The sequence below is a fragment of the Bufo gargarizans genome, chromosome 7 (assembly GCF_014858855.1).
Source record: "Bufo gargarizans isolate SCDJY-AF-19 chromosome 7, ASM1485885v1, whole genome shotgun sequence".
In the NCBI taxonomy this organism is placed as follows: domain Eukaryota; kingdom Metazoa; phylum Chordata; class Amphibia; order Anura; family Bufonidae; genus Bufo; species Bufo gargarizans.
Window position 1 is genome coordinate 19,844,591 of NC_058086.1, and position 13,809 is coordinate 19,858,399.

The window sequence follows — 13,809 nt, forward strand, 5'->3', positions numbered from 1 at the left end:
CGGCAATGTGCATTCCGCAATTTGCGAACCGCACTTTGCCGGCACTATAATAGAAAATGCCTAATCTTGTCTGCAATTGTGGACCAGAATAGGACATGTTCTATTTTTTTGCGGAAACGGAAGCACGGATGCAGCAGTGCGGATCCGCAAATGCGGATGCGGACAGCACATTCAAGCCTCATTGAAAATGAATGGGTCTGCACCCATTCCGCAATGTTGCGGAACAGGTGCAGACCCATTCATTTTCAATGGGGCTGGAATGTGCTGACTCATTTTGCGGACGTGTGAATGGAAAAGATATCCCTCAAAATGCAAATAAATTAAATTATTAAAGTTAAGCAAAAAGCATAGATGTGGTAGCTTAACAAGTGCTCGGCGGCACTAAATCAGGTGCTCGGCGGCACCAAATCAGAAACCATATGTCCTACCACAATCTGGGGGGTTCCAGTTCACATCCATGAATCCCGGAGGGAAAGCTAAAAACATCTATCCCTGGGCTAGATGATGATGTGGTATTGAAGAACAGGGTGGGCAAAGAACTGTCCCTGATATTGCCCTACAGGGGGGTGCTATTCTGGCCCTGATAGCCTAACCACAGACCACCAGCCCTGATAAGAGCGACCCCGTCCGGAACCTTACCCTATATAAAAATGGCCCTAGTAAGCCCCTAGCCCCTAGGCCCCTGACTTCCAGGTGATCACTATATAGATCTATGTGTTTTTGACTCATTATAAAAGTATATTATAAGTATATCGCACCCCTCTGTGTATCACACCTATAGATAACACACCTATACCAGTCCCTGAAAGGACTTTTGTGGCCCTATTAGCTAGCGTTTGGTGTCCCTAACAGCCTGTCCCTGCTCCACACAGCAACCTCTCCCTACACTGGCAAAACACTGAATGTAAAATGGTGGCCAGATCAGGTTTATTTATAAGGTAGGGGGTATGTCCATGTGCTGAAATGTCTCAATTGGCTGTCCTGTACCACCTGATGGATGTGTCATGGGTCAAAGTTCTTCACAATGTAAAAGATTATGGCGGATGTGAATATCTCCATATGTTTGCATGTTCGGCGAATCGCGAACACGCAAAGTTCGCCTCGAAATGACCGCCGGGCGAACTGCAAGGCCATCTCTACTGAGAGACCTTAGTTTATCACTACATGCCAAAGCTGAGAAGTCAGCACTGTTCGAAGTTGTGTGTCCCAGTGGTTGGGAGAACAGCAGGAGGTACACAGAGGAGAACCTCTGCACAGACCAATCATCTGATTAGAAGAATGGCGCGTAGCAATCTGTACTGCAAGTGAAATTGAAGGTTGCATCCCAAGCCTACAGCAGCAAACAGGGTCTACACAAACCATCAGAAGGCGTTTGAACAACATTGAGCCAGATGTCCAGCTACAGGTGTTCCATTGACCTCACCCCACCTCTCTCAAAGCCTATCTGTCACGGTCTCTCCCGTGACAGGGGTCAGAAGATCTAAGAGACTGGCTGCATTCGATGTTATCTGACAGCCTCTTTGGTTTCACTTGTTTATGTGTTGTTGCTGGTTATGACCACACCTCTTGTCTCAGGTGTAGCTTAAGTGGTCATTCCCACTCCTCTATTTAGTCTGGTCTCACCCATCATGCTATGTGGTTGATAGCTCTTCTCCTCTGAGTTCCTGCTCGCCCGCATACTTTGGAGTGAAGTGTTTTTTTCCCTATTTCTAGTTTGTTGTATTCCCCCATCTTTTGGTATTAGGCCTGAGGGAGTCTCCTGTTCCTTCAGCTGGAAAGGAACTGGTCGTCTTTTGTCCTGACACTATTTCCAGGGTCCTACTGATAGTAGTTAGGGTTCAGTTTAGGGATTCACTAAGTGGCGACCTTTCCCCTTTTCCTAGTTTCCAGGCCTAGTACCTCTTCCCTCCCCTCCTGTGTTCGGTGTGGGGTCTACCACCCATACGGCGCCGTGACACTATCAACACTGTGCACAGCAAGATGATAATGGAGGCTAGAATGAAGCTGTCCTCTTTAGCAATGAATCTTGCTTTTTTATCAAGCACAGTAATAGCCAGAGGTTGGTTTGGAGACTATGTGGGCAAAACCATGAAGAGACCTTCACATGGGATCGTCACACTGGCCCTACTTCTGGAACTATGGTGTGGAATGGCATAATGTATGGAAGCTGGACCACTCTAGACTTTATTTCGGGAACACTAGCAGTTTGTCGTCACATTGATTTGGTCATGGAACCAGTGGTATGGCTATTTCTCCAAAGTTTCTCAAGAGCCAGTTTCAGCTGTGTTGGCAGCTGTAGATCTTGATGATTTATGTGCCCAAGTGCAGAACCTTCCTCAGACACCCATTTAATAACCTCATTGATAGCATGCTAAGGCATGTAAGTGTGTGTAAGTCTGCATGTATACTCAATACTGCATAAATCAAGATATTTTGAATATTTTGTTTCCATTTTTTTATAATGTATGTCTTACTAACATGTCTATCGATTATAGTGATTTCCTTCTTGGTGTTGCAATTTCAATGTTGAGGAGTATAATATATACATATGTTCTTAGCTTTTCATTAAAGGAAAGTTTATTTAGAAGGCTTGGAAAATTGCATATTGTGTACCTTTTCTCTATGTTGGGCTTTGCAGATTCACTGCAGCTGGAATGACATAGATTGCCTGCCTCCCATAGCAATTAGTAATCTTACCCAAAATTGTTAATTGTAGACCTGTTCTTGTGTTGCCATACAGACAAATTTAGGACACCAATTATTATGGTTTCTTGTCTTTTTTTTTGTCTTCAGGGCCATGTCTCTTTTAAACCAACGATAGATCAGCAGCGATCATGTGCCGACTGCGATACCACGTTACTGGATGGAGATTTTACTGTGACCTATGATGTAAATAGAGAATCTCCTGGAAACATACAGGTGAGGTGTAATAGTGCTGAATTTTTATAGGGGGCTTCCAAGCTCTATGGTGCCCATGGTGTTGCACCCCTCCCACTGTCGAAATACACATTATATGCGCCTGCGCCGATGACGTCTTCTCTTTCGGTGACGTCATCGGCGCAGGTGCACTGAGGGAGTGCTGAGAAGGCGAGCCTCCTTCTCTCAGAGCGCCTGTGCAGAATGAAGACAGGCGCGGGATTTGAAATGCTGACAGGGCCAGCCGGAGCAGGAGAGCGTTCGCTGGCCCTGTCAATCAACAGGAGGAGGGGGCGTTTTTTTGCGGCGGCTACCAGCAAGTAGACACCCTACTTGCTGGTAGTGAAGCGATTTGTATATTTTAAAAGATCGATTTTTATGGAAACAAAGCCACAGACAAAGGTAAGAACCCTATATAGGGAATAGTCGTTACATAAGGATTTTAACAAGCCCCCCAAAAAAAGGGTTTTGGGGGTGACAGAAGCCCTTTAATGAAGGTGGAAAATCCACCGCTATTAAATCTAAATATGCCCCAATTCTTTTTAGGGGATAGAGTTTATTTGTTGTTGTAGAGTGATCTCTTGTCCCCTTAGAAAATCATTGTTCTAATGCAGAGGATCTTTGTTTAGACAGTATGGTCTGCTGCACAGGAACAATGCTTTTTTTTGTGATGGCAAAACGACACAATCAGTCACCTCATAAACAAGTGTTTGCTCATTCTTTGGGTGATTGCCGGTACCTTTCACACAGGCCAATTATCGGGAACAAGCATTTATACAAAGCTCATCCCCAATAATCTGCCAAATCATCAGTCTGTGTAAAAGGACCTTAAAGGGGTTATGCCATGATTGATGTAAAAAAAATGAAAATCAGACGTCATATAGTAGATGGCAATATCTTTCTAACAAAGCTAGAACCAGCCCTGTATCTCACATGGATCCAGAGATCTCCCCATTCACTACTCCAATTGTTCTGCTAAATTATCTTCAGCCAGGTAGGAGTGTGTCCTTTCTGCTGCAGGTCTCTCCCTGTAACTGCCACAGCTTCTAACAGAACATATCAATGGTTACAGTGGAAGATTTAAACTGAGCTTGTGCGACCACCTCAGTGAGGTGGACAGAAAAATAAGGAAAAGAACAAACAGCAGGTGGCGCTATACAGATAATGGTCATTGAATAACTCAGCGGCTGTACAAATTTTTTAATTGCATGCAATTACAAAAGTATTCAGATTGAGGTGCTGGTTTGAAAAATGTAGAATATGTTTTGTACACAACCCCTTTAAATCTGCTTTACTCTAATCTGTGTGTTCTTCTTTTATTCAACTAATTTCTTGCCTTCATGTTAGAACCATCCACAAACGTATATTTTTTCCATGTCCATTCAGGTTTTTTTGTGGTCCATATGCAAAAACATTCATTTCATTGGGTCCGCAAAAAAAACGGAAATTACTCTGTGTGCATTCCTTGTCCTTATGTCCGTTCCGCACAAAAATAGAACCTATCCTATTATTGTCTGCAAATTACATTCTGTGGCTCCATTAAAGGGCTAATGCACACAACTGCGCCGTGTTTTTTCCCCCATTAAAAAAATGGGCGTCCCATTGAAGTGAACAGCTCCGCATCCAGGCCGCCAAAAAAATTTTGTCTCTGATGCGGATCCAAACAACGGTCATGTGCATGAGCCCTTAAGGAAATACTCACTGCTAGGAGGGATCCACCCCATTATTGCTGCATAAATTGCTAAACCAGCCATAACACAGACATTATTAGAACATATACACATTTTAGCATTTCACATGTTTTATAAAAAACAGTGGAATCCTCATACCTCATACATTATCCGAAAGTATGTAAATAAGGCATCAGTTCTCATATAAAACGTCATAAAACAGGAAAATGACTTGCTGCGCATAACAATTTGGTGGCTAAATCCATTCACAGTCCAGGCAATCAGACCCGATTAGTGCAAGAATTCAGGGTACTGCATATAAAGGTAGGTTTTCCAGGTTACCACGTAAGGATTTAGCTAAAGTGTGTCATATATGGGTCAGTGTACAAATTGGGCTGAGAATCAGGCTTCCTCATTATAAATATCATTATATTATAACGTTATATATAATTTTATAGATGCATACACTAGGGAGTTGGCGAAAATGGCAAAAATTATTGAAAATATATTGGAATTATAGATGTATCATAATAAACTTCCTAGTCATATTATACTCATGTTTTCTCATTAAATGGATTATTCAAACCCACTGCCCAGTGCACTCGTATACAATATACTTTCCTGCTCCACGGCGCCTACATCACTATTGATCCCTGCACGGCCGCCGCTGCATCTCCACGTTGCTCGGAATAAAACTTCTGGCAACAGGGGGAGCAGCCAATAGCAGGCCGCGACGGAGACAATACTTCTCAGCATTGCGGGTGACGCTAGGGAGGCTCGCCCCTGTCGCGTCCTGCTATTGGCTGCTCCCCCGTAGCGGGATGTTTTGATCCGAGCAGCGGGGAGATGCAGTGCCAGCCGTGCAGGGATCGAGAGTAACATAGGTACTGGGGAGCAGGTAAGTATTCTCTATAGGAGGGGCCTAGGCATTGGATAAACCCTTTAAGCCTCCTCGTGGCTTGCTTACCATATAATTTCATATTTTACATTCACAAAAAAGTGCACATTTTAAATATAGTTAGTAATATCTCCCACTTTCAAGTTTTGCTAGGACTAAAAAAGTGTCTAAAACGCATGATAAATTCAGAACATGTTAGATATTCCATATTTTGCCTCATTTTGCTCAGGCCTATTTCACATGTCAGTGAATCAGGGATGTTTGCTGTAAACGTTCTCCACAGACAGTACACAGAGCTATTGATTTCAATATGTTTATTCTGTGGGTTAATTGGAAAACAATGGAGACACACTACTCTGGTGTGTGATGCTAGCCTAACACTCCCATGAAGTCTATGGGTCCGTAAAAACCACAGACAGAAATTGGATGGCCTTGGTGGTTTTCACTGACCATTGGTAGATAATATTCTGGAAATCACCTGTCACTACCAGAGCTTTGAGACGTTCTCACAGCTCTGTTTCTCCACCCCTGTGATGATGTCACTACTAGAGCTTGGAGGAGTTCCCTCTGCCCTGTTTCTCCGCCCCTGTGATGAGGTCTTTACTTTCGGTTTCCTTCCTCCCAGCTGTCTCTCCTGTGTTTGATTTCGCTGCCTTTAAATCACCCCTCTCCTTTGTAGAGGTGCGGATTATACTTTTCATTTGAGCTGTATGTCTCGCTTGAGTAGCTTCACCTGTGTGATATCTTTTCACTGGATCTGTGTTCTGCTGAAGCAAGTACTTCGGATATTGTCTGCTGACTTTGGATCTGTTTTCACTGCAGCCGCAGCTCCGTCAGATAAGTGTTCAGACATTGTGTGTTTCTGTTCTTTGCTGACTGGATCCGAGGCGACCCCGGTTCCGTTCATATACTGAGCAGGGCACCGGTGACCGTGCCCCTTCCACTATTGTAGGGGTTTCAGTGGTCATCAGCCTGAGGTATGCGGGCATGTCTCGATCCACCATATGGATCCGGACATGTGCATAGCAGCTTAGGGAGAGCTTTTAGGGTCTGACAGGGGTCACCCTTTATCCTCCCTAGTTTGGGTCCGGTCAGTTGCTATTTACTGTGTGTTGCTCACTTACAGCCGTGACATCACCTTTATCGGCCTGTGGAATATAGATAACACATATGGGGCAAAAAACAGACACACAGACCAGCAATGGACCCTTCACCTACATCTTCATTGAAAAAACGCAGTCCATCTTGTTGTGGATGTCATCACTGACACAGGTGTGTGAAAGAGGCCTTAGTAAATCTCCTTCCATAGAAGAAGGAGGAATAATATAATATTACACTTAAAGGTATTATGCCATGTGTAATGTAAAAAATGAAAATCAGACATCATATAGTACATGAGAATCTCTTTCTAACAAATCTAGGACCAGCCCTGTACCTCACATGGATCCAGAGATCTCTCCATTCATTGCTCAGCTAGATTTATATCAAGCCGACAACTCAAGGGGAGTGTCCTTTCTGCCTCAGTTCAAGAGGCATGCCCATGCTCTCCCTATCACAGCTCAGGGGGCGTGTCTCATCTCTCCCTATCACAGCTCAGGAGGCGTGTCTCAGCTCTCCCTATCATAGCTCAGGAGGCAGTTGAAGGATGAAACTGAGCATGTGCGGCCATCTCAGTGAGCAGGACAAAGAAATAAGAAAAAACAAACAAACAGCAGGTGGCGCTATACATGTACATTTTATATGCAATTGCAAAAGTATTCAGATCCAAGTGCTGGTTTGAAAACTGTAGAATATGTTTGTGGGGCAACCCTTTTAGGGATAGAAAGAGGTCTCAGCAATGTGATACTATCTGCAGTTGCCCATATAGTATAGATACACTTTTGGTATGACAATAACTTTGTTATATTTGTTTTTTTAGGTTGTCAATGGATATTTTGTTCACTTTTTTGCTCCCCCTAAATTGTCTGGTGTACCAAAAAATGTAGTTTACGTCATAGACAGAAGTGGATCAATGTGGGGAAGAAAAATGGAGCAGGTAAGATATTCTGTACATCATTTTGTACTTTTTAGATTCTGGTATCTCATATTTATTGTGTTACTTTTTATCCTGTATATCTATTAAGTGTGACACAATTAACATTTAAGCAAAATTAAAGAGTATCTAAACCTTATATCAACTTTTAATATGTTGTCCCTAATGCCCTAATAAAACAATTTCTAATATACTTTATATTTTAATGATATTTTTACTAAAGCGCACCATTCACTCAGCACTTAAAACTCAGTTCTCTGTACACCGCTGACAGCTCAGCTGTACAGAGTACAGACTGTGAAATTTATGAATGGGGCAGCATAAGCAGGGAGTACGGGCAGGAGAACATGCTCCGCTCAGCTAATCCTGGCATAGTACATGGGTACAGTGTACCCATGTGCTATGCCAGGAGTTAGTAAACCTCCGGGGGTCACGGGCAGGAGCGGCAATCTGCTCTCCTGCCCGTACTCACAGCGCTGCTACAGCCCCATTCATAAATTTCACAGCCCGTACTCCATACACCGCTGATCTGTCAGCGGTGTATAAGAGAACTGAGTTTTAGGTGCAGAGTGAATGGTGCACTTTAGGGAAGTAAAAGTATAATAAAATACAAAATTGATTAATAAAGTATATTACAAATAGTTTTATTAGGGACAACATATTAAAAGTTCTTATAGAGGTTTAGTTACTCTGTAAAACTTTCCAAATCTACATCTGCAGGTGACAGTATGCATGCATATGTGTATATATATATATATATATATATATATCAGTCTGCACTAAAGGTCCATTTGGGTGTTACCAGTTGGGGTGTGTCCTTGCATAGTAAAACACTATCTAATCAGTGTTGCTAGTGTCAGACTGTGCCCCAACTGGAATGCTGCCAATTTATTCACAAACTTAAAAAAAAAAAATAGAGGAATAGCACAATGTAGAGTCATATGAGCAGATGCTCCGTAATTATTATTACATGGGGAATGCAAGTAGTTACTAAAACAGGCATGTCAGGAGAGGCAACAACTATTTTTCCAAAAAACAGTATCAATTTCTCATATTATTCAGGATCTCTAAAAAACCTTTATTTGCTCAAACTGCAATATCCCTTTAAATAACTTGCAGGTCTATGAGATAAATAATTTAAATCTGAAAACCCCCTTAACCACTTAAGGACCCAGGACGAGAGTGCTCGTCCTAAATGGCCGGCACTTGGTGCCCCAGGATGAGCATTCTTGTCCTGCGGTCCTTCTATTCCCCCATGTGCGGTGCCGCGATCATCAGCAGGGATCCAGTTGTTACTGACAGCTGGGTCCCTGCTGCATCCACCAGCATAGGTGATAACGCATAGGTGGATTAACCCCTCATACGCCGCAGTCAGCATGAGAGGTTTGCACACCCTCTCCTGAGCCATCAGATCCCCGTGCTGCGGTTACTGGGAACCAATGGTTGCCATGGCAGCCCCAAGACATTCAAAGGCCTTACGGCCCGGGAGCTATGGAGGTCTATGAGGCCCAGCCCCCAAGCTGGGTCTCATAGGCAAACTATCAGTGTATTAGGCTAGATGCACACGGCCGTGGTTTTGGTCCGCATCTGAGCCGCCGTTTTTGCGGCTTGGATGCGGACCCATTCACTTCAATGGGGCCGCAAAAGATGCGGACAGCACACGGAGTGCTCCGTTCCATGGACCACAAAAAAATATAACCTGTCCTATTCTTGCCCACACATTGCTGTTAAGAATAGGCAGTTATATTACAGGCTGTCCGTGCCACGCCATCCGCGATTTGCGGACCGCAAAACACACCATGGTCGTATGCATATAGTCTTACACTGTGTAATGCACTCATATAATACACTGATGTATTGTGCTGCATTGGAACAGGGATAAGTAATGTTGAAGTCTCATAGTGGGACAAAAATAAAAAAGAATAAAAGTGAATTAAAAGTGTTTTTAACAATAAAAAAATTTAAGTTTTAATAAAAAAGCCCTTTTCCCTTAATAAGAGACATATAAAATAGTAAAAAATTGAAAACAAAACAGACATAGGTATCGCCTCGTGCGTAAAAATCTGCTCAACACCGTAAAAAAAATAATAATTTAAAACTGTGCCAAAAAAGCCATTTTTTGTCACCTTTCGTCACAAAAAGTGTAATACCAAGCGATCAAAAATTCACATGTAGGCAAAAATCATACCAATAAAACCGTTATCTCATCCCACAAAAAATGAGACCCTAAAATCAGCCCAAAAATAAAAAAGATATTTCCAGAATGGGTCACTTTTTTAAAGTTTTTACTCTAGGGGTGCATCAGGGGGTCTTAATTGTCATATGGCAACATAAAAATTTTCCCAGTGAAATCTGCCTTCCAAAATCCATATGGCGCTCCTTTCCTTCTGCGCCCTGACTTGTGCCTGTACAGCAGTTTACAACCACATACTGTATGGAGTGTTTCTGTAAACTGCAGAATCAGAGTTTTATTTGGCTGTTAATCCTTGATGTGTTACATGAAGAAATTCATTAAAATGGAGAATCTGCCAGAAAAGTGAAATTTTAAAATGTCAGCTTTTTCCATTGATTCTTGTTTGTAAAATCTTTTTTGAATAACTTGAGGGGTGTAGTCTCTACAATGGGGTCATTTATGGGTGGTTTCCACTATGTAAGCCCCACTAAGTGACTTCATAACTGAAGTGGTCCTTAAAAAGTGGGTTTCGGAAGTTTTATTTAAGCTGTAAAAATTTGCTTCTATAATTCTAAACCTTATAAGATCCTAAAAAATGATTACAAAATGATGCAAACATGAAAGTGGAAATGTAAAGTAATAACTCTTTTATGATGTATCACTACGCCTTAAAAGCAGATAAATTGAATTGTATAGACTAAAAATTTCACTATCGTGAAGCACAAGGTATCGAGAGAAAACAATCTCAGAATCGCTTGGATAAGTAAAAGCATTCCGAAGTTATTACCACATAAAGTGACACATGTCAAGTTTCCAAAAAATGGCCTGGTCCTTAAGGTGAAAAATGGCAAGGTCCTTAAGGTGTTAATATGTACCTACTTATATGTTATGAAATTATGCCATGCACTATAATGTACCGAATGTGTATGATTTTTTGCACACATAGAAAAGCAGGTGTTATACGAAATTTCCTAAACCAATACTAATCACATTGCATATAAAATAAATAACAACTGTATCTGTACACAGACGAGAGAAGCCCTTCTCCGAATACTGAATGACACGTCGGAACATGATCACTTTAATTTCATACTGTTTGACGACAGAATTTACCCGTGGCAGGATTCTTTAGTCAAAGCAACGCCTGAAAATCTAGAAGAAGCTAGAAAATTTGTCCAGACGATTTATCCTAGTGGAAGTAAGTAAAGTTTTCTCTTAAAGGCAGTCTGTAAGCTACTTTTGCAACGAGCTGGACCGGGGTTATGCACTCTGACACCAAATTATGCAATGGCTGGGTCAGGTGTAGGTGATAGTCTATAGATTGTTTGTGACGCCAATTGCAGCGTGCGCAGGGTACAATCACAGGGCCCTCCAAGGTGTTATAACTCACGCCGCAGGCTAGGAATGCCAGAGTGGTGTAATGTCTCTGTATGGTGGATGGTGATCAATGTCTCAGCCAAGACAAGATCCTGGCTTGGTTCCCTATGCAGGGGGACTCCTGAAGACTAACACACAGCCTTCCCCAACAAGGGTGACTGGCACACTGACTCTAACTTTCTTCGCTCCCCATGCTGCAGGATGTGGGCACAGCCCACTCTGCTTACAGAGGGGGGAACTAAACTGGAATGAACTATTCCAGCTTAGAAATACTAAACTGAACTTAAGTCCTTGCCAGAACATTACTGCCACCTGCTGGTGAACATGGAAATTACAGCAATATACACTTAACATAGTTTATAATGCACAGTTATGAGGATATAATGTAAAATTACATCAGATGACAAAGTTAAGGCTCTTTGGAGATTGTAGCGGGGCAAAAGAGTTTAGTAACACAACTCTGGGGTGTTACATTGCCCCTTACTTTGAGTTAAACCGCCCTCGGCTTATGCTTAGAAGGGGAGGAACCAGCTCTGGGGTACCCAAACAAGTACAAAGTGCTGCATGTATTACACTTAACACATACAAAGACTAACATATAACGGCTACCCTGAGGTTCCTCCCCGCATGAGTAGGGTGTCCTAATTGACAGTTTCCCTCTCAGTATAACCAGTGAACCAAAGGTCTGCACTAAGCAATCACTACTGACTGACTTTGAAGTGTTCTGGTGTCATGCCCTGTTCAGACGGTGTGCGGAGGTCTGTCAGATTGGCAGCACATGTCTAACCTTTTGTTTGTTTTGGAATCATGCTGGATCCGCCTTCCTTCAGGTGCTCTGGGTGGGGTCATTGGCTTAAATTGCCTTCAATCCCAGAGGGCCGTGCGGGTTATAGATTTCAGTCTGGCCTTGGATTCAAGGAAGGAAGGATTGTCTGTTCCAGCTCAGATAAGTTTGATTTCTGTTTGTGTTGTTTGCGGTCTAGGCTATTTGTGTGTCTTCTGCCTCTTCTCCCCTTTCACCATCTCAGGGATTCTAGGGTGTTTGCAGTCTAGGCACGAGGACACTCATTCCTACCATCTAGGTCTGAATGTGGGCTTAGCAGCATAGGGAGAGAAGTCAGGGATGTGCTAGGAGGTGACCTGTCCCCAGCATCTAGCCTAGACACTTGTGTATTTGGTTGTCTGTGTATCTGAGATCCCGTCCGCCGTGACATTATAACCCGCCATACTGTGACTGCCATTACTCAGCGGTTTTGTGATGGCGTCAATCGATGCACTGGTTGACCGCATGCAGGGATTATCCCTAGAGGTTGCGGATCTGCGTAGTTCGGTCACACAGTGTCAGAGGGTTCTGGCATCAGGTGCAGGTCAAATTGGTGGCGAGCCCAAAGTCGCTCTTCCCGAGAAATTTACAGGGGGTGCGGATGATTTCATCCGCTTTAAAGAGTCATGCAAATTGTATTTTCGACTGCGTCCATTTTCGTCAGGTGATGAAAATCAGAGGGTTGGTATCATCATGCCTCTGCTTAAAGGGGAAGCGCAATCCTGGGATTTTTCTCTGCCGCCCGGTTCTCTGGCCCTCCGGTCGGTGGAGGAATTTTTCAAAGCCCTGGGATTCATTTACGATGACCCAGATCGGATCTCAATGGCAGAATCTAAATTGCATAACTTACTACAGGGTAAACATACTGCAGAGGGTTACTGCATAGAGTTTAGGAGATGGGCTATTGAGTCGGGGTGGAACGACCCTGCGTTACGTAGTCAGTTTTGTCAGGGGTTATCTGAAAGGTTGAAAGATGCCCTGGCTTTTCATGAGTACCCGGATACTCTAGAGAATGCAATGTCTTTGGCTATACGGTTGGATAGAAGTATCAGAGAGAGGTGTAAGGGTCCCTCCGTGCAAGGGATCCCTTCTGCGTGTGGTTTTGTCTCACCTGCTGCCCAAGGTGATATTACTTATAACTCTGGGGTAGGGGAGGAACCCATGCAGTTAGGTCAGATATCTTTTCGTTCTGATAGGAGAAACTTTAGGAGATTACATAAATTATGTTACTACTGTGGTAAAAGTGACCATCTTGTTTTTGCTTGTCCTTTTGTTAAATCAAGTGATGATATAAAAGCGTGAATGGAGTAGTGGAACAAGCAAATATGCAAGCTCCCTGTAATTCTGCTCTGCCTTCTTTTCACTTTACTCCTCTCCATCTCTGCCTTTGCCCTATCGATGAGGCAAGAGACTTGGAGGGCGGGCAAAGGAAGAGGCTGGGAGGAGTAAAGTGAAAAGAAGGCAAAGCAGCCTGGGCACCTACACACTGAACGCCGCCCCTGGGCACTTGCGAGTCCTCATTTGCATATGAATTAAACTTCGTTTTTCCTGCTTGTGCAAGTCTAAAGAAAAGAACAAAGGTACCATTAGAATCTTATATAGGTTTGCTATAGAGCCATGTAAGCATTGTATATGGCCATATGGAGGCGACAGACTCCCTTTAAGCCACTCACTGATATGGCTAAAAAGGGGGTAGATTTTTCTTCATGGTCAGTAGATGCGCTTAAAGCCTTTTCTAGTATCAAAGAGACTTTTTCTTCCGCTCCCATTTTGGTACAACCTGATGTCTCTACCTTTTAATGTTGAGGTGGACGCTTCTGAGGTGGGTGTGGGTGCGGTCTTATCTCAGGGTCCCTCTCCTGCCAAATGGCGACCGTGTGCCTTTTTCTCAATGAAACTATCCTCTGCAGAGAGAAATTA

At 43.1% G+C, this 13,809-nt stretch overlaps 1 protein-coding gene across 1 annotated transcript in view; it reads left to right on the forward strand.

Annotated features, from left to right (window-relative positions):
• Window positions 1–13,809, forward strand: part of LOC122943726 (inter-alpha-trypsin inhibitor heavy chain H3-like) — a 110,967-nt gene that overhangs the window by 47,472 nt on the left and 49,686 nt on the right. The window contains exons 7-9 of the mRNA XM_044301699.1: window positions 2,794–2,919; window positions 7,403–7,519; window positions 10,719–10,887. Coding sequence (XP_044157634.1) covers window positions 2,794–2,919; window positions 7,403–7,519; window positions 10,719–10,887 — 412 coding nt within the window. The remainder of the gene's footprint in view (window positions 1–2,793; window positions 2,920–7,402; window positions 7,520–10,718; window positions 10,888–13,809) is intronic.